The sequence below is a fragment of the Ipomoea nil genome, unplaced genomic scaffold, assembly GCF_001879475.1.
Source record: "Ipomoea nil cultivar Tokyo-kokei standard unplaced genomic scaffold, Asagao_1.1 scaffold3170, whole genome shotgun sequence".
In the NCBI taxonomy this organism is placed as follows: Eukaryota; Viridiplantae; Streptophyta; class Magnoliopsida; order Solanales; family Convolvulaceae; genus Ipomoea; species Ipomoea nil.
Genome location: NW_017619598.1, coordinates 143,772 through 170,606, shown reverse-complemented (window position 1 = coordinate 170,606; position 26,835 = coordinate 143,772). Strand labels below are relative to the sequence as shown.

General features: G+C 34.6%; 2 protein-coding genes across 3 annotated transcripts in view; both read right to left on the bottom strand.

Annotated features, from left to right (window-relative positions):
* Nucleotides 1-26,835, bottom strand: part of LOC109167925 (glucan endo-1,3-beta-glucosidase, acidic-like) — a 59,037-nt gene that overhangs the window by 3,208 nt on the left and 28,994 nt on the right. The gene's annotated exons all lie outside the window — the stretch shown is intronic.
* The window catches only part of LOC109167924 (glucan endo-1,3-beta-glucosidase, acidic-like), a 43,136-nt gene continuing 17,431 nt past the window's right edge, over nucleotides 1,131-26,835 (bottom strand). Inside the window, exons 1-2 of one of the 2 annotated variants that reach the window (XM_019316998.1) lie at nucleotides 2,945-3,091; nucleotides 1,131-2,154 (exon numbers count right to left, since the gene is read on the bottom strand). In XM_019316998.1, coding sequence (XP_019172543.1) covers nucleotides 1,226-2,154; nucleotides 2,945-3,026 — 1,011 coding nt within the window. In that variant the 5' untranslated portion in view covers nucleotides 3,027-3,091 and the 3' untranslated portion in view covers nucleotides 1,131-1,225. Of the gene's footprint in view, nucleotides 2,158-2,944; nucleotides 3,092-26,835 lie in introns of those variants that run through there. The other variant, XM_019317000.1, reaches the window with a different exon arrangement.

Sequence of the window (26,835 nt, the reverse complement as noted above, 5' to 3'; positions counted from 1 at the left end):
TAAGGGGAGAATGTGGAGTTATTTCAGAAATAAATCACTTAAGCCAAAAATAATACTAATGTGGGAATAGGTTATTTGAAAAAGAATCACTTTGCAAATGAAGGGTTAATGTCAGAATTAAAAAAAAAAAGAAGTAAGGTTGTGCGCGTTTCGCGCACAACCTGGGCAAAACCCGGGCGCGTGCACTGCACGCGCCCGGTGGTGTGTCAGGCGCGCCAGTCGGCTCGCCTGACAGCATTAGTTTTTAAAATTTTTTTTTTTAAAAAAATCAATTTTCTCTTTTTTTTTTCTTTTTTTCTCTCCCCTCCCCCATTCTCTTTCCTAGTCACTCTTACATTATCCCACATTCTTCCCAACTGTTGCAGATGCTCTTAGTCCAATGGACTCTAACTGCCAGCTGGTCTTTAGTACCCAACACTAAATGGCAAGTAGAAACTGGCAATTTATGTCGTGGACCTGACCCCGGTCTAATATATAAAATTTGACTTCATAATGTACAGAATTTATATCCATAATGTACATAATTTATGTTCATAATACACATACACATAAACACGATATAATGAAGACACATAAACACTTAACATAATACACAGAATTCATTCATAATGTACAGAATTCATGTTCATAATGCACAGAATTCATGTTCATTATATCATGTTTATGTGTATGTATATTATGAACATTAATTCTGTATATTATGAAGTCAAATTATGTGTATTGGACCAGGGTTCACAGTGCACTATGGACCTTGGTCCACGATATAACGATGGGTAGAAACTCAACCCTACTTTAAAACTACTGATTTGATATATAAATATAAAAGAGTAATGCTAGGCATCCCTCTTAAAAAATTTCTTGCCAATTTCTATGTGACAACATCTAATTAGATTAGTTAGTATTTAATTAAAAGTATGTAGGTCAGTCAATTCATGTTACTCAATAAATATAAGTCACATCATGGGAGAATATAGTAGTGGAAAATTTAGAAGGGTTAAATAACATTTTCCAATAGGAAATTACAAATTAGGATGGTATCTTCTATCTAAACAATAACAATAATGTGTGAACCCAAGAAGAACTGAAAAAGTATATTGTATAAGATCGTCGAAATTAAATGACAATTCATGAATATAAAAACAAAACTTTATTGTTTAAACATGTTACAATGAACATGTTGAATATAGAAATATATTATTATTCAGTATTCTATAATTACTTGAGCTCAGTTGAAGCTAAGCTGATACTTTGGGCTCTGGTCATCCGGGCTAAACAGTCCAAAATGCTGCTCGGTTGCATCGCCATTTTTCTCATTTTCATCAAACATGGCGAAGAGATAAGTCTCAATTGCAATTCCAGGCTTCATTGGAGTCCCAGGGTTTCCCTTCACATGCTGAATTAGATTCTGATAATAAGTCGCAGCATTCTCCGGCGACGCGTCCTGGCCGCCGTCCGACGGCCAGCCGCTCTCGGAAACGACGATCTGGACATTGGAACCGCCGGCCTTTTCAACGGCGGCGTACATGGAATCCAGCATGGCGTCGAACATGTTTTGGTACCCGACATCGTTCAGTTGGGTGTCGGAGAATAACGAGAAAGACAGCGGCGCGCTGCCGCGGCCAAAATAAGGGTATATGTTGGCCAGCAAGGGCAAGTTGTTTTGTGCCAAGAATTGGACGATGGGTTCCATTAGGTTCTTGGCTTCATCCTTGAACACGCCGTTATTTGGTGGGTAGGTGTTGTCTAACACGGCGGAGTAGGTGGCGGTGGAGGCCTTGATTCCGCCCTTATTGGCCGCTGATAAAGCGGCGTGGACGTTTTGCAAGGCCGTCAGGGCGTAATCGGCGCCGGTGTTTCCGGGGTAAACCTCGTTGCCCACGGCGACGTATTTGAAGTTGACGTCGGGGTAGGGAACTATGTTCCTTTGGACCCAATCGTTGGCTGTGTCGGGGTTGGCTAGGTCTTGGAGCTTGTCGTTGGGAACATCGACGATGACGTCGATGTTGCTTCCTCGGAGAGCATCGAAGACGTCGTTGGTGGCGTCGTAGATTCGCAGCCCTCCGATGCCGTTTTGCTTGTAGAGGTTTATGGTATCGGCAACGGAGGGTAAATTGTTGCCATTTCTCCCGTAACAAACTCCAATGGATTGTACCCCTGCATGGAAAGGACAAATAGGTTTAATTATACTGGAGAAACTGCTACAATATATAGCTCAATAGAACGTCACAGGTTGACTCTTTGTGCTTAAATTGAGAAAGTATGCATGAATAAATATACATTTTAATAGAGTCAAAATTTTAAAAAAGAGATAAGTTCTAAAAAAAATTTAATTGCCCCTTAAGAAACTAGTTGAATAATATAAATAAGTTCAACCATTTTAAATGAGAAAATTGCATTTTGGCCGGTCAATTATACATGTGATGGAGATGAATTAATCCTTGAGTAATACACGCGATCATTTTTAACCCTTAAATTATGCGCGAAGTGCGAGTTTAGTCCCTCGGGGACTAGTCTTGTCACCAATATGTCACTTAATAAGTGACGGATTTGGTCATTCAGAGACTAAAATCGTCATTTCAGACATAATTTAAAATTAAAAATAATTATGCATGTAACTCAAGAATTAAGTATGTACCATGAGTATAACTAGAGGACAAAAAATGCAAATTATATTTTACCATTTTAGATTAAGGAAAGATAATGCAGTTGCTATACATTAAATTATATTGCATTAGTTGCTCAACCATTCTTGCTAATAGAATATTGTACATTAAAGAATAATATAATGCTAGTTGCATTAAAATTTACATAATCTAATTTACTCATAGTAAAATCATCAACCAATTTACAAGCACAAGTAATACATCAAAGAGTTGTCACATTAAGTTTAATTTAGTGGCATGCTATTTTCTATCTTATATGATGAGATAGAGTGAAAGAAGACCTGTAATGTGAAGCAAGCCAATGAGCAGGAGAATGGTGGCCATGGAGGATTTGCAAGACATGAATGGATGAAGAAGTGCCATGAGGGAAAGGAAATTAAAGCCAAAAACAAATATCTAAAAACCAGACAAGTAAGGCTATGGTGAATATAATGTTTTTTGCTTCATTTATATACACCAACTTATTAAGGCTAGCATTTCCAAAACTTCTTCCGGGTCAAGTACTCTCTGTGGAAAATATCACAAAGTCACCATTGAAATTAAGAAGAAATAACGTAACAAATTAAAATAATGGTTGGACCAGGTCCATTTCTCCTGTCTACAATATTTTCTTCTTCTTAATTCTTAGATGCATTTAGTCACCGCTAGCCATAAATGGTGGTAGGGTATGATGCTATAGAAAATTTGAGCGAAGAAAAGTCTTAAATCAATAAAAATATATGGATTGGGAAATAGCTGTTAAATGTCTGGAAAACTTAAAATCTTAATTACAATGTTACTTTATATTAATAATCACATAATAAGCCCTAAATACACTTCGATGACAAGTTTTAAATCTCTATTAAGAAATTATTACTACAATCAATTATATTACATTATTACCTAAAAGAAATGCATTTCTTTTTTTAAAACTATAAATTTAGAAAATAAGTAGTTAATTCAAAGAGTTTTGGAATGATTTGGGAAAATAATTATTAACAAAAATTCAAGCATGAGTTCTAGCTAGATGGGCGAAATTGAAGGAAAATTATACCATGGACTAGGGTCTACCTTACATTGTGGACCCTAGTCTAAAATGACATTCAAATTATAGGAAAATTATTGTGTGGATCATGGTCCAAAACAACGTTGTTGAATTTTATGAGATAGAATAATGTACTTTATGAGTTAGAATAATGTACATTATGCTTTAGAATAATGTACATTATTAGTTATAAAAACATAATGTACGTTGCAGTGAGTCGCGTTAAAAAAATAAAATTACGCGAAACGACGTCATTTTTGGACCGTGGTTCACGCAATAAATGTACTATTGCAAATTATATATGTGTTGACATTCAAATTATATATATGCAATTAACAGATTATATGCCTAAAAATAAATTTAACACACATAATATGTTAACTGCATGCACATATAATTTATTAAGTACATACACATAATATGTTAACTACATATACATAATATGTTAATTGTGGTAGACACATAATTTATAACTGAAGGTACATACACTACTGGAAATTACAAAATTTCCGACCACCTGAAAGTGATTTTAAATCAAGTTGATACCAAAAAATAGTCGGAAATAGCAACAAAGGTTTTTCCGGATACCAAAAGTGGTCGGAACAAGACTTTCGACTTGATTTAAGATCACTTTCAGGTGGTCGGAAATTTCATAATTTTCAGTAGTGATAATATGTTATAACAATTGCAAACTGAATACCCCATGTTAAAATTAATCTGGATAGGAGTGTTAAAAGTTACTCGGCAAATTATATCATGGACCAAAGTATATCTTGCATTGTGAACATTGGTCCAAAATAACCTTCAGATTATGTATTTGCAGTTGTAGTTAATTAACAGTTTATGTGCATGTAAATAAATTGAAGACATATAACATGTTACCTATAGGCACATAACATATTAACTGCAAACACATAAATATTACTATGTATGTGTCTACAGTTAACATATTATGTGTCTTCAATTACCTTGTTATGTGCTTGTAGTTAATATGTTATGTACCTATAATTTATTTACAAGCACATAAATGGTTAATTGAAATTATATACAGAATATGTTAATTGCAGACACATAATTTTTGGACCAAAGTTCACAATACAATATGAACCCTGGTCCATATACGTGGCATAACAATTGAAGTTACTCAGGTGAAATTTTTGTTGGTGGGGTGTTAAAGGTAGGGTAGTTGGATTTATAAATTCCTGTTTATTTTTTATTTTATTTTATTTTATTTTTTGTAGAGGGGAGGGCCGAAGGCCCCGGGGATTTAATGAATTCTTCTAGTACACAACCTATAGCATCATGAGCCAGCAACAGATTGAGATCCTCCGGACACTACGTTAGAATCGTTGTGCCCCACGGAAAGATTTGACCCAAATTATCAAGGAAGTCAGCACACTGGTTACCTTCAATTCCCGAAGAACGTGTTCGAGCTCAAAGTCGAGGAAGTGCTGCATGAGAGACCTGCAATCCGCAATAAGAGTATCTTCCCCCGGGGAGGATTCAAGGTTCTTGTTGAAAACTTGCGTCACGACTAGAGAATCAATTCCTGCATCTAATTTATCAAAGTTGAGATTTTTTGCAAGGCACAGACTCTCTCAGAGGCCCCATAATTCGACACCAAAGTTGTTGGTGTGCCTGATTTAACTGGAAATATATACAAAATATGTTAATTGTAGATAACTTTTTAATCAGAATCTACAATACAATATGAACCCTGGTCCATATATGTGGCATAACAATTGAAGTTACTCTGGTGAAATTTTTGTTGGTGGAGTGTTCTAGGTAGGGTAGTTGGATTTATAAATTCCTGTTTAATGCTAGTATTATATTGCTGTTAGCGTATGTGCTAAAATTTGGGCTATTTAGTACTACGGGTTACTATATGTTAGGAATATTTGTATTAGTAGATTTTTATGAAGCAAGTGTAAAAATCTAATTAGAATTAAACCATCAAATTTCCCTTATAAAATTCAATCGTTATGCCATGGAACCGTGTTCATCATGGATGGTGAACACGGTCCCAAACGGTAACGGTATTCGTAAGTGGCATCGTTATCTTCCACTAATTATTTTTTTTTTTAATTAATAGTGCGATTTTTTTTCTTCATTTTTACATTTCGCGGTTTCACTTTCTCTTCGTGCAAGCTTCTTCAACATTCATAAATTATGAATGTGTAGGCATGGATTTATGAATGTGTAGTTATGAAATTATGAATTTTTTTTTATGAGATTATGAATTTTCTGTTATGAGATTATGAATTTACAGAAAATTCATAATTACATAATTGTAAATTCATAATCTCATAACAGAAAATTCATAATTTAATAAATGTTTTTCTTTTATGAGATTATGAATTTTCTGTTATAAAATTATGACATTTCTGTTATGAGATTATGAATTTACAAAAAATTCATAATTACATAACTATAAATTTATAATCTCATAACAGAAAATTCATAATTTAATAAATGTAAATTTATAATCTGAACATAGAATGCAAAACGCCGTTAACAGCACATTAACTAATTTTTTTTTTTTCGTAAAAACGACGCCGTTTTGAAACGTGTTCACAAAGCATAGTGAACACGTTTCCACGGGATAATTTGCGTATAAAATTAGTACAAATCAAATTCATATTCAACGCAACAAATCTTTCTTATCCAGAACAGGAATACTTTAACGCAGCACAAGTTTTTGGATGACGTAAATCACGTAATGCTAACTTCATCTAATAGTAAAGCTATAGAGGAGTAAGGAATAAAAAGGCTTTAATTTGAAGATGATACGATTTTTGACATAAGCAGTAGTAAAAGTTGAGTAGTAGCATAACTTGCACGGTTGCACCATTCATTATCATAAGTTTAGAGATAGTAAGACTTTGACCGCATGTTTGGTTCACGGAATAGGTCTGGAATAGAGTAGCATGGTTGGGAATAGACCTATTTTTTTGTTTGGTAATGATTTTTATTCTCAAGAACATTGTTTCTGCGAATGACGTATTAAGCTATTCAAGTTTATATGTTTTTCATATACAAAGTTATAATTGTAAATTTATAATTATAATACTTTCGTAATAATATTGAATAAATATTAACCATATGTTTAGATTTAATAATATATTATATTAAAAGAATTATATATTAATCTAATATAATGATGGTTAATACGGGCAAACCATATATAAGCATAATCTAATATAGAAAAATATTCATTATTAACCATATATAACTTAGGGAATAACTAAACTTATTGAAACTTAATTCTTTATAACTTCACCTTTAATATAAATATATAGTTTTAATATCCGAAATTAATAAGGTTTTTCTTAATGTGGATCTATATATTTTAAATAATTTCGATTTAATAATATTATACCTTAATTATAAAAATAATACCTAATAATTTTAGTATTACATGGCATACAATAATTATTATAATAATTGTCACAATATTTGGTAATTATAATTAATATGATTAATGAAACTAAGAAATATAATATTTCTTCTGTTGCAATATTTGTGGCAGTTTCATTAAATTATATAGAGCAATTAATAAAATATGAAATATAATTAAGGAAATGGAATTATAAAATTAATAAAATCTATTATATAATTTTAAATAAAATTCTATTTATTTGATTTCCGCCCCAAACAATAGTAAATACTAAATAATAAATGTAAATTTAAAAAGGAACGAAAAAAAATAGAAATAGTTCACAATATTATTCTACATTATCAATTAAAAATGGAACAGGAATTAGGTAAATTGGAAAAAGAAATGAATATTAATAATTGACTGAAAATTAAAAATGAAAAAAAGGAACAGAAATTAGGTTAATTGGAAAACGTAATGAATATTAATAATTGACTGAAAATTAAAAAAAAAAACCATAATTGACTAAAATGGAAAACAAAATGGTCAAATCATTACATTTTAATTTTTCACAATAATATTACACAATAGAATAAATCAAATCACAATTATATCATAAATCTTTCACAATTTTAAACAATGGAACGGAAATTAAAAATGGAACAAAAATATTTCAATAATAATATTCTACATCATCAATAGTAAATGAATATTTTAAACAATAGTAAAGAAAGATTAAAAATAAAAATAAAAAAAATAGAAATATTTCAATAATAATATTCTATATCATCAATTAAAAATGGAACCAAAATTAGGTAAAAATATCACTGCATCTGATATTCTAATTAACTAATTGACTAAAAATAAAAAAGAATAATTGACTGAAAATGAATATGATATTACTAATTGACTGAAAATATAAAAGGAAATGAACATTAATAATTGACTGCAAATTAAAAATGATCCATAATTGACTAAAATGAAAAAAGATATGGTCAGATCATTGCATTTTAATTAAAAATGGAACGAAAATAAAAAATTGGACGGAAATATTTCAATACTAATATTCTACATCATCAATAGTAAATGAATATTTTAAACAATAATAAAGGTAAATAAAAAATGGAACGAAAATATTTCAATAATAATATTCTAAATAATAATATGATATTCTAATTGACTAATTGATTGAAAATAGAAAAGAATAATTGGCTGAAAATGAATATGATATTATTGATTGAAAATATAAAAGGATCATTGATTGATTGATATTCTACCATTATATATTTTCACCCGAGTCACCCATCCTGATGAACTGAAGGTGTTAGCTCTAGACGAGGATGGACAAGATTGCGTTGGTACTACAAATGTCGTCTACAAAGAGATTGTTGGTGATAATGAATCAAAAATCAATTTAATATCGTAAAATAATATTTACATATACACACACGAAAGTATATAAAATATTATTCGATATATATATCTGAAATATATATATACACACGAAAGTATATATAAATCAAACCACCATGGTTATATGCATGAATATCTACGGAAAAGATATATATACATATCAAACAAATGGAATTTATAATCCACAGATTATAATCCCAACCAAACTATATCAAAAAGGAGGATTTTTGCTTAGAAGCATAATCCAAAACCGAAAGAAGGAAAAGATGGCTCGTGTTTGGGTAAAGGTTTTTTAGCGTGAGTCAAGAGACCACTCTTTCCTTACAACCTTATTTGCCACCTCCCAAAAGTGCTAGGAGCGTCGTGGCCTAGGTTTCCCAGGATAAAACGCGCTTCGGTTCGACGTTTGAGCACCCAAACGAGTGAACCCGGCGAACTAGAGCAAAGCCTTGAACACAGTTAGACAAAGAAAGGAGTAGAAGCAAAAGTGTTTTGAAGCTGAAAAATATATTTTCGCTGTGTGCTTGTTCACTGTGTACTTAGAAAATCTGCTCCCTCTACCCCTTCTTATATGTGGATCAAAGAATGAATAGCATTCATCATGGCATTTAAATTGGTATTAAAACCAATTTTGTAACTCTTGAAACAACATGGCCATTATCTAAGATTTAAATTCAAATATCAAAATTTGGAATTAATAGAGGATTTAATTCCATAACTGTTGAATTTAATCTTACAACGGTTGTTGTCCCATGTTTCGGCCACATAAGGCCGAAACCACAATGCCCATGTTTAGTTTCGGTCTCACAGGCCGAGACAAGTTTCGGCCAGGCCGAACCCAAGTGGCAAGTGTGATGAAAAAATGATACCAAAATTTGGCATAACTTAGCCCGCAAGGCCAGCCAATTTCCGAACGACATTCGTGCCCGCAGGTGCCTGCGCACACGAGCTCGGGCTTGAATCAAGCCTTTCCGATCTTGTTTTTAGTTGGAATTTGATTCCCCCCCCTCCCCCCCCCCCCCAACAATCCCCCACATGAATGAGAATTGATTTTCGGGGTATTTTGAAATCGGAAACAACTATGTTCAAACGGTCGATCCCTGCATAGGATAGTTAGGGAGTCACTATACCCTTTGAACCTTACCTTCTGAAGATATGTTTACTCTACTGGCTGTACGGTAGAACGCGATGTCTTTGAACCGACTGCCGTTTGTGTAGATGATGACATATCTCACACAGGAACCTCCCAACCATGCTCTGTTCTCGTGAGTGTGCCTATTTTGGTCGTGGGTCACCATTCCTGGTTCTACGAGAGTTTCTAAAGAATTGTGCCCAACAATTCTCTTTTGAAGCGACCCTCACTTTTCTCTTACATAGGTGATTCTTTCTCGAGTACCCCGCATACTCACATATGTCAACCGACATCCGAATCATTAAAGAATCAACGTGCTAGCCTCGTGCGGGAGTCACTGTTTCTAACGAGGAGTGGTAGGGAGTCCGAGACCCCCACAGTGACACGCTCCGTTCCATAATTTAGTTGTCCCATTGAACCTAGGTGCCAGCTAGGTTGGGTATCCACTATAGAACTTTTAGTCCAAGGACTTTAGACCCAATCCTCGTTCCAACTTCTCAACAACCATTTGCTTACCCTCGGGTTAGCGAGTTAGCGGCCGCAACGTTATCTTTTGACATCACGTAGTCAATAGAGATAACCCCTGTTGTGAGAAATTGTTTAATGGTATTATGTCAATGACTTATAAGTCTAGACTTACCATTCCACATCTAACTCTGTACTTAACCAATTTTGGCTTGACTATCGCAATGCACACAAATTGGAGGTACGAGTTTACCACTAGGAACATTCTCGAAATAATGGCATAGCCATTCAGCCTACTCGCTCGCGACACGAGTCTAAGGCTCTCAGCATAGATCCCGTCATGGATCTTTGCTATCACAAATCGTTTCGAGAGTTTCCATAAACCAACTGCAGTAGCCTACGTAAACACGTAGCCTTTAATGGACTTAGGGTCCTTTGACATCCGTGTTATACTTTCCAAGTATGGCTAGATATCCCACGTAGTGCAGTCCAAAGTCACGAGCATACCTTGAGTATCTCATAACTCGCACTATTGCCTTCTAGTGCGCAACACTAGGGTTACTCGTATGTCTACCGAGTTCGTTAACCGCAAAGGCAATATCCGGCCTAGTACAACCCATTTGATACAATTAAACTACCAATAATCTGAATGTATTCTCTGTGAGAAGTACAATCTTCGTGATTATTGGCTAGTTGTACGTTAGTATCTAACGGTGTCCAAGCCACTTGATTAACATCATTTACAAGGATTCAAGCAACACAATGAGATTGACTTACCACGAGACCATAATGTCTTCTCACGATTTTAATCTTGAAGATTAAATCTGCCAAACTCACACTGATAGGCATATTTTACCCTCATATTTTAGGTACATCATTATAATAATTTTGCATTAGTTATTTAATATTATCTAATAATTAGTTCTTTTTATATATAATGTTTAATATAATATATAATATATAATATATATAATACATAGAATACTAATATATATATTTATTACGTACTATACTATATAAGAATACAATAAAATATATTACGTACTATAATCTTAGATATTATGAACCTTAATATATATTAAGTTTGTGGTTCCCATGATTGCAATTAGACAAACATTTCATGAAACTTTCTGATTGTGAAGTTCAGAGGAAATGCCGGAGCGATTCTCATGGAAAGCTTCGGACGTGCGGAGGAAAAGTAGGGAGCGGATGGTTGAAATTGATTTAGGTTAATTTAGAAAGTGTATAAATAGTATAAGTGTTTTATTGTAAAATGTTCATTCTTCCCCCCTTTATAGTATTCGTTGAAGTTGTTATCAATGTCCATTCGTGGCTAATTTTTAGTTTGGTTTAGTGAATTGAAGCCCCGGAGTTCATTACGCTGTAAGGTTATTTATTTATTTTTATTATATATATTTTTTTATGCATTTGAGTATTAAATATTCTTCTAAGTTATTTGAATAATTGTGTCATTTAATTGCTAGGGAGGCCTACTAGTTATTTATTTGATATAATTATTTGCTATATTAGTTAATGTTGTGCTAGAAATTATTCTAATATTCAGTAGCAACTGAGGTTAATTATTGATGGCTTAGTGATAATTGGTCTCGGGGGTAGAATATTTTCCTAAATTAAATGCAATCGCTTGTACTTGCGTTATTTAGTTTGTCGGTTTTCCTAGCTCATATTGCTGCTATTAAATTAAATCTATAGCGCTTGTCTTAGGTTATTTAGTATTTAGGGGTAATTAAACCGCTTGTGCTTTAGTTACCTACAACTAAGGGAAAACGGAAATGAAATAATTTCACGACAAATATTCAATTGCATATTAATTACTATATAAATCAATGATCAGTGTTAAACTCCGGTGGTGGATCTTTACTGACCAAGGTTTCTTATTATAAGTGTTTTCGATATATTATTTTCACTGTTTATTCGTTCGATTAAATTTCTCGTTTATTTAATTTATCTTTTATTTAATATTTATTCTCGATATATTCCAAACCCCCCATTATTTCCTTGAGCACAAAAGTTAAACTAGTTACTCCTCGTGGGATCGATCCTTACTCCCGCTACTACGTTTGTAAGGTTTTAATTTGGGAGCCTACTACAGCTCACCAAATTTTGGCGCCGTTGCCGTAGAGATTTTCTTGTTTATTTTGTGTTTATTTAATTATTTATTTGTTTTTCTCGTTAATTTGCCCAAAAAAAAATTTAAAAATAAAATTCTTTTCTATCATTACTTTTACATAATTGTTGCACTATCTTTAGTGGTTTATGCCTATAACTCGATCTTCTAACAAAGAAATATTGTCATTCAATCCAGAAATTGAAAGAACTGTACGCAGGTGGAAGAAACAAGCTTTGAGGAAATTGGAGTTTAGGGATCTGGATACCGATCCCCAACCTTCCAACAATTCTGATTCAGAAGAGGAACCCATGGCTCAAAATCGGACTTTAAAAGAGTTTGGAGCCCCAAATTTGGATCAACAACCTTTATGCATAACTTTTCCCGCTCTGGATGCTAATGTACAATTTGAACTAAAATCTGGATTAATTCATCTTTTGCCTTCTTTTCATGGACTTGCAGGTGAAGATCCGCACAAGCACTTAAAGGAATTCCATGTGGTGTGTTCGAGTATGAAACCCACAGGGGTTACTGAAGAACAAATTAAGTTGAGAGCATTTCTCTTTTCGTTGAAAGATTCAGCGAAGGATTGGCTATACTATCTACCTTCTGGGAACATCACTACATGGAATAACTTGAAGACAATGTTCCTTGAAAAATATTTCCCAGTTTCAAGGGCGGCCAACATTAGAAAGGAAATCTGTGGTATAAGGCAAAACAATGGAGAGTCATTGTATGAATATTGGGAGCGTTTCAAAAAGTTATGTGCAAGCTGCCCACACCATCAAATCAGTGATCAATTACTCATTCAATACTTTTATGAAGGACTTTTTCCGACTGATAGGAGCATGATTGATGCCGCGAGCGGTGGTGCTTTAGTTGACAAGACACCGGACGCTGCGAGAACTCTAATTGCAAACATGGCTGCAAATTCTCAACAGTTTGGCAATAGACTTGTCCAACCGTCTAAGCAAGTGAATGAGGTAAATATTTCTACTCTTGAACAACAAATTACTGTTTTAACTACTCTTGTTCGTCAATTAGCAATAGGCAATATGCAATCTGTAAACGCATGTGGAATTTGCTCGGTAGTTGGGCACCAAACTGATGCCTGCCCAACTCTTCAAGAAGAACCTACTGAACAAGTTAACATGGCTGGAGGTTTTCCTGGACAACCTCAAGGTAAGTATGATCCGTTTTCTAATAAATATAATCCTGGATGGAGGGATCACCCGAACCTTAGCTATGGGAACTCACAAGGAAACCAGTTTGTTCAGAATCGTCCCAATTTTCAGCAGTATAGACAACCATTTCCTTCCAAACAATAACCAGTCCAAAGCTCTAGCTCAGGTATGAATTTAGAAGAAATTGTTAAATCCCTTGCTACTAACACTTTACAGTTTCAGCAGGAAACACAACAATTTCAACAAGAAACAAGAGCTAGTATTCAAGAAACGAAGGCTAATATTCAGAACTTGGAAAGACAGATGGGTCAACTAGCGACTACGGTAAGTCGGTTGGAATCACAGAGTTCTGGCAAACTACCCTCGCAACCGGTGGTTAATCCAAGAGAAAATGCAAGTGCAATTGTGTTGAGAAGTGGTAAGGAAATTGAAGGGCCTGCGGTTGCTACCCCATCAGTGAACCAAGAAAAAGAGGGGACTAGCACCAATGAAAATTCTCAAGGTAAGTCTCCCAGTCTTTCTGATTATGAACCAGTTCCCCCGTTCCCCCCCAAGCTTTGTCAGAATCTATAAAAGGAACGAAAGATGAAGAGTTATATGAAACTTTCAAAAATTGTGAAGTGAATATTCCGTTACTTGATGCAATAAAACAAGTTCCTAGATATGCTAAGTTCTTAAAAGGAGTTGTGTACAACAAAAAGGAAACAAAGGTTAAAGAAGGTCGAGAAAGTGCTAATGGGTAAGAATGTTTCTACTGTGATTCAAAGCAAGCTTCCTGAAAAATGCAAGGATCCAGGTATGTTTACTATTCCCTGTATGATAGGCGATACTAAACTTGAGAAAGCCATGTTAGACTTAGGAGCATCTATTAATGTTATGCCATATTCTGTGTATGCGTCTTTAAAACTTGGACCTTTGAATAAAACTAGTGTAGTTATCTAATTGGCCGATAGGTCTAATGCATATCCTAGGGGTGTAATTGAAGATGTATTGTTGCAAGTTAATAATTTAATCTTCCCTATTGATTTCTATGTGCTAGATATGGAAAATAATGATCATTCTGCACCTATTCTGTTAGGAAGACCATTTTTAAAAACTGCAAAAATAAAAATTGATATTCATAGTGGCACACTTACTATGGAATTTGATGGTAATGTTGTTACATTCAATATTTATAATGCTATGAAATACCCTGGAGGTGATTGTGTTGCTTGTTCTGTTGATATTATTGATTCATTGGTTGAAGTTTTTGAATTTAATGGTGAAGATAAATTGGAAGTTGTTATTTGTGAACACCTTGAAAATGATGAATTTGCTATGAGTGACAATTTACGAGAAGTTATTGCATCATTGAATCATTGTCCTAAATTGCACCAACAAAGTAATGTTTCTTATATGGCTTTACCTGCTTCTAGTGAAAAATTGTTACCATCTATGTGCAAGCACCGATCCCCGCATTGAAACCCCTTCCTGAACACCTTAAATATGCTTTCTTAGGAGAAAATAAAACATTGCCAGTCATAATTTCAACTAAACTGTCTGCAATAGAAGAGGAAAAACATGTCCAAGTGCTAAAAGAACACAAAACTGCCATTAGGTGGACAATTGCAGACATCAAAGGTATAAGTCCATCCACTTACATGCACCGAATCCTTCTAGATGAAGGAGCAGAACCATCTTGTCAACCACAAAGAAGGCTAAACCTGCCCATGATGGAAGTAGTCAAGGAAGAGGTCATCAAACTCCTTGGAGCTGGGATAATCTATCCAATTTCAGAAAGCAAATGGGTTAGCCCAACTCAAGTGGTTCCTAAGAAAACAGGGATTACGGTTGTCAAAAACCAAAATGATGAACTGGTCCCCACTCGTATTCAAAATGGGTGGCGAGTTTGTATAGATTATAGGAAGTTGAATGTTGTTACAAGAAAAGTTTACTTCCCCTTACCGTTTATTGACAAAATGTTAGAAAGGTTAGCTGGTCGCTCTTATTTTTGTTTTCTTGATGGTTATTCAGGTTATTTCCAGATTGCAATTGCTCCGGAAGACCAGGAAAAGACAATTTTTACATGTCCCTTCGGCACTTTTGCATATCGACGCATGTCGTTTGGCCTCTGTAATGCCCCGGGTACCTTTCAAAGGTGTATGGTTAGTATATTTTCTGATTATGTAGGGCATATGATTGAAGTTTTCATGGATGATTTTACAGTTTATGGTGACTCTTTTGATACCTGCTTACATAACCTTTCACTTATTTTGAAAAGATGTATAGAGAGTAATCTTGTGTTAAATTCTGAAAAATGTCATTTTATGGTTGAACAAGGTAATGTCTTAGGGCATGTTATTTCGTCTAGTGGGATTGAGGTTGATAAAGCCAAGGTTGATATTATAGAATCTCTGTCGTATCCTACTAATGTGCGGGAAGTCCGCTCTTTTCTTGGACATGCAGGTTTTTATCGAAGGTTTATCAAAGACTTCTCGAAAATAGCCTTACCTTTAAGCAAACTGTTGCAGAAAGAGACATCCTTTGAGTTTGACAAAGAGTGTAAAGGAGCATTTGACGAATTGAAAGAGTTGTTGACATCTGCACCGATCATTCAGCCCCCTAACTGGGACTACCCATTTGAGATTATGTGTGATGCAAGTAATCACGCAGTTGGGGTTGTGTTGGGCCAAAAGATCGTGAAATCTTCCCACGTTATTTATTATGCTTCTAGGACTTTAAATGATGCTCAGAAAAAACTATTCTACTACAGAAAAAGAACTTTTAGCAATTGTTTTTGCTTTAGTAAAATTTAGGTCTTATTTGCTGGGCACAAAAGTTATAGTTTATTCTGACCATGCAGCTCTTCGCTACTTGATGCAAAAGAAGGAAGCCAAACCACGATTAATAAGATGGATACTCCTCTTAAGTGAGTTTGATGTGGAGATCAAAGATAAGAAGGGGTCAGAAAATCTTGTGGCCGATCATTTGAGTCGGTTGGTATACATTAAACCTGAACCTCCACTGCGAGAAGCATTCCCGGATGAGCACCTATTGGCTGCAACTGTGATTTTACCTTGGTATGCTAACATAGTCAACTTTTTGGTTGCTAACAAATTTCCTTTTGATTCCTCTAAGGCACAAAAAGATAAAATCAGGAGTAATGCCAAGTACTATGTATGGGATGAACCGTACCTCTGGAAACATTGTGCTGACCAAGTGGTAAGGCGGTGTGTACCTGATGATGAAATTGCCTCAATCCTTGCTTTTTGTCATTCTTATGCTTGTGGAGGCCACTTTGGTGCTAAGAGAACAACAAGGAAGGTGTTGGAGTCTGGGTTTTATTGGCCAACTTTGTTTAAAGATTCATACTCATTTTGCAAGTGTTGTGATGCTTGCCAAAAGTCAGGTAATTTATCCCGGAGAAATGAAATGCCACAAAACTCTGGTCCTATTTTGTGAGGTCTTTGATGTTTGGGGCATTGATTTTATGGGTCAATTTCCTGTATCTTTTGGTTTTGTCTATATTTTACTTGCTGTTGATTATGTTTCGAAGTGGGTGGAAGCTAAAGCCACCAGGACTGATGACTCTAAAGCTGTTGCAGATTTTATCAAATCTAACATCTTTTCCAGGTTTGGCATTCCAAGGGCTATAATATGTTTGAAAAATAGCATTAAAATGATATTTTGAGTGATTATTTTGTGGTACAAATATATGTGGGATCCACTTCCGATTTGGGTCGGGTCAAGGTGGATTCGGGTTCTTCGTAGTGAGACGAAGAATTTGATATAATGTACGCTCAAAATGGGTAATAGGTGAATGAGAAATTTATTCTCAAAGTGAACCTATTTGAGAGAAGTCAAAAACTTAAGTTTAGATGCTAATTAAAATTAGCATTCTAATAACATTTTTGCACTGCACGAAAGTTGGTGCCTAAGTGGATTAAGCTTTGGAATTGGCAATGTTGCAAATATGCATGCACGAATGTTCCTTTATTTTGAAAGCTTAATTAAGCTTTGGATTGGGAAATATGCATATGGACGAAAGCTGCATGGAATTGAAGTTTCGTGCTCCTTTCGTTATATGTGAGCTCCTTTCGTGTGAGCTATCTTTCGTGCTGCACGAGTCAATGCTATGTGCATTGATTCGTGCCACACCGTTTCGGTACTTTGCGGACCATTCGGGTGTGGTTTTCGGTCCCAATTCGTTAACCTTTTGGGTTTGTACGGACTTCTCGGTCACTCAGATATTTGAAACGGGTCGTTATAGTCGGTACGAATTAATCGGATATTAAGTTCGTGACCGTTGATATTATTTCGATAATAAGTACGACCGTTTCAAACGTTATAATTCAATTTTTAAATTGAATTTATGTTGGTTAATGTGTCATGATGATGCTATTTAGTACCAATCTCCTATATAAAGATGTGGTGGGAGCAACCTTTTTGAACACAAGGTTAGAAAGGAAGTGAACGTGAGGGAAGAACAAGAGAGACACAACACACAAAGATAAGCACATTTTCTTCTCAAAACTCTACTCCTACTTCTTTCTAGCTACTGTGTTTTGCCCGTGCTCTAGTTCGCCGGGTTCGTTCGTTTGGGTGCTCAAACGTCGAACCGTTGTACGTTTTATCCTGGGAAACCTAGGCCACAACGCTCCTAGCACTTTTGGGAGGTGGCAAATAAGGTTTTAAGGAAAGACAGGCACTCGCCTAACTCGTACATCTCTTTCTTCCTTCTTCGTCTTTTCTTGTTTGGATTATGCTTTTAAGCAAAAATCCGTTCTCTCTTTTTATTGTTAATTTGGAATTATAATCTAAGGATTATATTTTCTTTTGGTTGATATATATTGGTATATCTTTTTCGTAGATATACATTTATATATAACCATTGGGTCCGTCTTATATATATTTGTGTGTATATATATATTTCGGATACATATATCCAATAATATTTTATATATATTTCGTGTGTATATATATAAATATTATTTTACGGATATTAAATCGATTGTGGTTCATTATCACCAACATAATAAGTGATCAGGGTACTCACTTTTGTAATCGCACCATCGAAGCTTTGCTTAAAAAGTACCATGTCACCCATAAGGTGTCAACTGCCTACCACCCGCAAACTAACGGGCAAGCAGAGGTATCCAACCGAGAGGTAAAATCAATCCTTGAGAAAACAGTCAACCCAAACAGGAAGGATTGGAGTTTGCGATTAGATGATGCATTGTGGGCGTACAGAACCGCATACAAAACACCTATTGGTATGTCCCCTTATCGCATTGTATTTGGGAAAGCTTGTCACCTCCGCGTTGAGTTGGAACACAAAGCTTATTGCGCAGTCAAGAACTTTAATATGAACATTGATGAAAGTGGCCTACACCGGAAGTTGCAACTTTTTGAGTTGGAGGAGATTCGCAACGAGGCCTACGAGAATTCAAGAATCTACAAAGAAAAGACAAAAGCATTTCATGACAAGATGCTTTTGAGAAAGGAATTTTCAATTGGACAAAAAGTCCTACTCTTCCAGTCACGTCTTCGGCTATTCCCAGGTAAGTTACGTTCTCGATGGGTTGGTCCATTTATTATCACTAATATTTTTCCTCATGGTGCGATAGAGATTCAAAGTTTACAGACTTCTAAGATATTCAAGGTTAATGGCCATCGGCTTAAACCCTACCATGAAGGGGCTCAAGTTGATTATATTGCTGACATACTTCTTGAAGATCCCAGCTACTTTGAATAATATGCACAACTAGAAGGGGAGTTTGTTCTATTCTCTTTTTCTTAATCTTTATTTTTCATTCAATAACATTGTTCTGTGTTTTTATTCAACATTGGGGACAATGTTGATGATAAGTGTGGGGGAGGGGATTTATTATTATTTGTATGCTTATGTCACGATTTTCGTCAAAATTTTCAAAAATATTTTCTTAGTATTTTATGCTAAATAAGTATTATTTTGAAGAATTATCATATTTCCCTTTCTTGGAATTCATGACATGATTGAATAAATAGTTTGGCAAGTTGTGATTAGTTTGTTAGCATCTCTTGTTTGATATGTAGTGGCTATATTAAGTAAGCAATAAACCTGTGAGTGTTTTGAGCCACTGACTGACACTTCGGTCTTATTTTCTTTCTATTGTGTGATTTCTTCCATAATTTTGTTTCTCTAGAACTTGCATTGATTCTCTTTTAAAGCTAATTAGACCATGCATGATTCAAATGTGATTAAGGCCATTATTTGATTTTGAGCCTCACTAGCCAAATAATCGGTTTGTCCTATGATTTATTTCCCTTTGTTAACCACTTTGAGCTTTATGGTCATTCCTTTCTTTATTTTGAACCACATTACAAGCCTTTTATATCTAAAATAATGCCTTCGCCCAGCTGAATAACTAGTGGAGCAAATTTTGGATTATTTTTGTAATCTACGTGAGGTTGGGAAGGATAAGTATGGCGGAGATCACTTACTCTTATTAATATGATTGAGAGTGAGGTGAGTTGTATCTTCGATGCCAATATGTCGTTGGTCTTCTATGAAAAAGAAAAGAGGAAGCAGTTCACGATTCAAAAAAAAAACATGAAAAATTGAAAAAATGAAAATGGAAAAATGGAGAATATATGTTTGAAAAAGAAAAATATTGCTGAAAATTTATGAGAAAATGAGAAAGAATCAGCAATTGATTTTGAGTTGAAGTTACTTCTAAATAAATGAAGTAAGGGGGAAGTTCTTGTAATATTGAGGAAGAATTCTATATTTCTGAGAATGACAATTGGGTTGAAATGTCAATAGGAAATGCTTTGAATGAAAAAATTGAAGGTGTTAGATTAATTGTATGTATTTTGCTCATCTAGTTTGAAGGTTTTATTTAAACTACTTTCCTAAAATATTCCTTACCTTAACCCTAGTCAGCCCCATTACAATCTATGGAAAGTCCTTATGATTTGTGTCATGCATGACTCTTGTAGTGGTGGTTGAGAAAATATGCAAGCCTATGGTAGAGCAATTTTATAGGAATAAACATGAGTGAAATCTATACCCATCAAACACTTGAGTGATGAGTGATATTCCTGTGTGAGCTTACTTGTTTAGTTCTCTCCATTTTTGAACAGGGGTGCTAACTTATTAATTGCAGGGTGCTTCAGATTGTTGTTCATTAAGTGTTATGAATTTTTGGAATTTCATTTTAATTTACATTGCGAATAATATTTTTGCTTGGGGACAAGCAAATGTTTTAGTGTAGAGGAATTTGATAGGCATATTTTACCCTCATATTTTAGGTACATCTTTATAATAATTTTGCATTAGTTATTTAATATTATCTAATAATTAGTTCTTTTTATATATAATGTTTAATATAATATATAATATATAATATATAATATATAGAATATATAGAATACTAATATATATATTTATTACGTACTATACTATATAAGAATACAATAAAATATATTACGTACTATAATCTTTTATATATATATATATATATATATATATATATATATATATATATATATTATGAACCTTAATATATATTAAGTTTGTGGGTCCCATGATTGCAATTAGACAAACATTTCATGAAACTTTCTGATTGTGAAGTTCAGAGGAAATGGCGGAGCGATTCTCATGGAAAGCTTCGGACGTGCGGAGGAAAAGTAGGGAGCGGATGGTTTAAATTGATTTAGGTTAATTTAGAAAGTGTATAAATAGTATAACTGTTTTATTATAAAATGTTCATTCTTCCCCCCTCTATAGTATTCGTTGAAGTTGTTATCAATGTCCATTCGTGGTTAATTTCTAGTTTGGTTTAGTGAATTGAAGCTCCGGAGTTCATTACGCTGTAAGGTTATTTATTTATTTTTAATATATATATTTTTATGCATTTGAGTATTAAATATTCTTCTAAGTTATTTGAATAATTGTGTCATTTAATTGCTAGGGAGGCCTACTAGTTATTTATTTGATATAATTATTTGCTATATTAGTTAATGTTGTGCTACAAATTATTCTAATATTCAGTAGCAACTGAGGTTAATTATTGACGACTTAGTGATAATTGGTCTCGGGTAAAATATTTTCCTAAATTAAATGCAATCGCTTGTACTTGTGTTATTTAGTTTGTCGGTTTTCCTAGTTCATATTGCTGCTATTAAATTAAATCTATAGTGCTTGTCTTAGGTTATTTAGTAGTTAGGGGTAATTAAACCGCGTATGTTTTAGTTACCTACAACTAAGGTTAAACGGAAATGAAATAATTTCACGACAAATATTCAATTGCATATTAATTACTTTATAAATCAATGATCAGTGTTAAACTCCGGTGGTGGATCTTTACTGACCAAGGTTTCTTATTATAAGTGTTTTCGATATATTATTTTCACTGTTTATTCGTTCGATTAAATTTCTCATTTATTTAATTTATCTTTTATTTAATATTTATTCTCAATATATTCCAAACCCCCCATTATTTCCTTGAGCACAAAAGTTAAACTAGTTACTCCTCGTGGGATCGATCCTTACTCCCGCTACTACGTTTGTAAGGTTTTAATTTGGGAGCCTACGACAGCTCACCACACACCTCTCATGTCAAGTTTCAAATTTAACATGTTCCGAGTAGATTTGATCAACTGATCGTTACTGCCCACGATGAGTTTATCGTGTATGAATAAATAGTGATATCACTATCTATCGTATCCATTACATAGACACACTTTTAACTTTCGTTTATACCAAACTCGTTGGTCATCATTGTATGATCAAACTCACTACATGCCAAACACTAAGGCAATTGTTTCGAACAATACAATGATCTCACCACTTACACACTTTCTTTTCACAGCGTGGAACCACAAACCCTCAGGTCGTTCCATGTCTACTAAGAAAGCGAGACATCCATTTTGATGAACTTCCAAGTCTCGTTAGACGGCTATGGCAAGTGTCATACTAATGGATTTCATTCTCATCACCAGAGAATACATATCGAAGTAATTGTGGCACTCGCGTTGCATGTAATCTACAATTACTAGTCCGGCCATTTTTCTTCAATATAACCAACCGGTTTTATCTTCCGACTAGTGATTGTTAAGATCCAAAGGTTTTACAACCCGGAGGAAGAACAACCAGTTCCAAGTATGATTCTTTAAGATAGAATCTACTTCACTCTCGGTAGCCTCTCTCGGGTTGGTCCACCTGTAGAAGTCAACGCTTCTACATACGTTCAAGGCTCGTTTTCTAACAACCATGTCAGAAAATTCAATTTATTTTCTAGTAAACAAGTTAGAATATGCGTATCACATTCTAGTATGTTTGTTAGAAATCTGGACCAAAGGATTGTTCCAATCCTAGCTCTTTTGCTACGTCTAGCTTTGAGCTCGGGTTCTCTTTCATACCCTTCAACCATAGCTACGCCGAAAGTTCATTTCAACGTGCTAGGTCCTATATTGGACCTTCACAGAAATGCATCTTCTAAAGAACGATGAATTTCTTGATTCAATTTATCGTGTTCTTATGTACATCCAAACTATAGGACTCGTGTACTAAGAACCAATACACCTTTGGCAAGACACCCCCACATTTTAGGCATTAGCAGGAAACTTCCTACGTACCCACAATTCGTAAGAATTTCATGCGGGTAACCTTTTTAAAAGGTATTTACTTGTCCAAAGTATTGTCTCACCCCACATACCTTGAGGTAGACCTGAACTTATCGACGTCTTGATATTTATGTTCGGCAACAACATTCGATTGAGGTGAATACCGTGTCGTACGCTCGAGTACGATACCAATGCTTTCACAAAAATCACCAATAGGTGTTTCTTGTTCACCACATCGATTGTTCGTAACCGTATTAATCCACGATTAATATGATTTTCTCTTTTATTCTTATAAAGAATAAACATGTGCTCCACGTTAGCACATCTCGTAGAAGCTAACAGATTAGCCTTTACAAATCCATTCGGTTTTGACCGGTGATGTTATCACATCTATGCTTGTTTTTATAGTTATTTTGAATCATCCCAGTAATTAAGTTCTTTAATTTTTCTTATTTAATACATGTATTCCTTGCTATTATCATTTAATTATGGTTCGCACTTGTTTTGAATGTTTTACGGTATTTGTTAGTGTTTTTGAACCATTTTAGGTCAAAGTTAAAAGCAAGGGAAGTCCTAGGACAAAATTGGAGTCAAAAGTGGATCAAAAGACCGAAGAGTTGTAATTCCCGTTAAATTCGGCGACAGCTTAGTATTTTGATCATATCTCATGCTAGGAATGTCCGATTCAGGTGATTCTTGCGCCATTGGAAAGAAGACTTGAAAGGCTACAACCTATGACTCAGCAGAAAACTCGACGTGTCGAAAATTTCCAGTAACATTTCATCTCGCACAGATTGGCGACAGTTTAGTATTTAGATCATATCTCATGCTAGGAATGTCCGATTGAGGTGATTCTTGCGCCATTGGAAAGAAGACTCGAAGGGCTACAACTCTTATGAAGAAATCAAAGTTTAGATAATAAGAGAAAAGGGTCAAAATAAGTGTGCAAACCGTACCTATTGCACTGGCGCGATTTTTAGAAACTTCCTAATTTAAAGTGGCGTTCTCCAAAGCTAAAGAAAGGATAGTAATTTCCTAATCATATGATGGAGCAATATCAAATGATTAAAGATGGAAATTTCTTAATTATTAAATAGGAATATTCCTAATTTCTCAAGGGTTGATCCCAACTTTGTATCAACTATAAAATCTCACCTTCCTCAACCCTAATGAAGTACTTTAGTTTAGAGTAAATAATTAGAATAGATAATTTACAATTCATAGTTTAGAATTCAGAGATTCTTGGAGACAAGAAGGAGAGAAATCAAGAGCCACAAGTTGTCTTGGAAAGCAAGAAGAAGACTAGGGAGATTTGGGAAAATCGTCTGGTTAATTCTTGTACTCTTTTGATAATTTGTAATTCTTTATTTATATTTGCTATGTATAATTTAGCCATGCTTGGCTAAATTCTTTAGAGATTCTTGGGTAAAAGTGTTTATGAACCTATGTGCCTGAGCTCTCAGTTTCTTTAATATATTATTATTTGGATTTAATACTTGTGTTGCAATCGTGATAATATTGTTTGATGCTTGTAATTAATGGCCATAGTTACTAGCTTCATAGCCATGTTTGTGTCACCAATGGGAGTTAGGGCATAAAATAGGGCACACACAATTGTACCTAATGGTTGGACCTTGGGAAAGGAGAATTTATTAGGGGGGTTTAGTTCTTGATTATTGCACATCGGGAGATGGTAGTAATTAGGAATAATTGAATGCTGATCTTCGATTTTATTGGGTGTTTAAGCCACGGGAGTGGAAATTCACTAGGAATAGAGATTACGGGAGTAATTCGATTCCACCTTGCATTCCCACACAAATCTTAAATCCAAACTAAATATTGCAAACGATAATTGGCACTAGGTGATTAAATACTTGAATCCCATGAATCTCAACTTCTCTCTTATTGTTTTCAAAATCCTGAACCTCTGTTTTATTTATTTTATGCCAATCAATCATCTAAGTAATTGTTAGGATTAGCTCTAATGAATAAGTTAGTAACTAGTGCTTGATACAACCACTTCCCTGTGGATCGATAACTCGTACTCCGAGAATTATTTGTTTGCAAATATACTACGCATCAAACTGGCGCCGTTGCCGGGGAAGTGGCGTTTCTAGTATTAACATTAGTGAAATCTTTATTCTAGGAGACTAGTCCATTTTTATTTTTTATTTTATTTTATTTTGCTAACCCATAACAAGTTCCTTATTGTTGAGTGTGATTTAGTTTATGGATGGATATGAATTCCAAGGAACCATGTCACCGTTTTATCCTCCTTCTCAAGGTTATGAGATGAGTTGGAATATGAATCGAGAATATGGAGGAATGGAACAACAATTCCCTTTCTCATATTTCACCAACTCAAGTCAAGAATATTTTCAAAAAAGTTCATATCAAATATCACAACCCCAATGGTGCTCATTTTGTGGTGGGAATCACTTTGTGAAAAATTGTTACATGCTCAACCCCACCAACCATATCCCTCAACAACCTACTCAAGGATTTTGTGCCAACATGAGTCAAGCCACTTATCAAAGATGCAGACCACCTACTCCACAACCTTCATGGTGCATGATATGTGGTGGACCTCATGAGACAGAAAATTGCTTCATCATGGATCCCAATACAAGTATCGAGGGCGAGCTCAAGAGTTGCCATACCAAGAGTTTCAACAAGAATACCAACCACCTACCCCAACAACTGAGATTAAGTCCATAAAGTTAAAACAATTGTACTCTCAATTTCTAGAACAACAAGAATGCCAACCACTTGACTAACAATTGATATGGAGCCCATACAGACTAACAAGGTAATGCAAATACTTCTGGAGATACAAGCTCAAAATGATCACATGAATGCTCAACTTGATCACATGAATGCTCGACTTGATCACATGATGACTCGACAGCAAGATTTGATAATTCAAGAGCCACTTCAAGATTCATTTAATGGAGAGGTTCTAGAAGAGTTGCTCTTGCCAAATGAAGGTCATGAGGTTAAGAGAAATAAAAAGGATGATGAGGATCTTAGAGAGGAAGATGAAGAAATATTTGATGAATGCATTGCGATGGAGACACCAAGTTGGGAGGAAAATGTAGAGTTGCAATGTAATGATGGCAAGGAACATATAGAGAGTTGCCCATTAGATGAGGAAGTTTTAATGGAGTACATGATTTGAATGAGGATGTCTCACCAATGGAGAATACTTCCCTTGGAGAGAACTTTAGAGAAATTTTGAATTTGGGAAGCATTGGAGTTCTTAAGGATGATGGCACACATTTGCCTATCTATATATCCAATGATTCCCAATACTTGCTGGTTCATGTGAATGATCCGAGACTCTCATTACTTGTTGAACAAGAGAGTGTTGAAAAAGAAGGAAAAGAGAATGGAGGCATAATTTTTTATTCGGGCGAATGTGGTTCCTTACATGATGACGTGAAGGGTTCGAGCTTAAGAGAGTTTATAAATGGACACCACTTGAAGAAATACTTGGAAGAGAAAGTTGATGGAAAGAAGGTGATTTTTCTTCTCCAATCACTTGATGGCTAGAGAGGTAACGTCGAGCTAACAACGTTAAATTTAGCGCTTCATTGGAGGCACCCCATGTTATCTTTTACTACTTTCCCTATTTATTGCTTTCTAGTTTCCTCTTATTTATTTTTATTGCTTTCTAGTTCGTGATTATTTTATTACTTTTTAGTTTTCTCTTTTCTCTTGTTCTCCTTTTATTTTATTTTGCATCAGGGACGATGCGAATTTTTAAGTGTGAGGGGGTGGAGTCATTAATTTGGGGATATTTTTAAAATTTTAAAATTTTTTTGCTTTTTCTTGAATGACTCATATGCTATTTTTGGTGAAC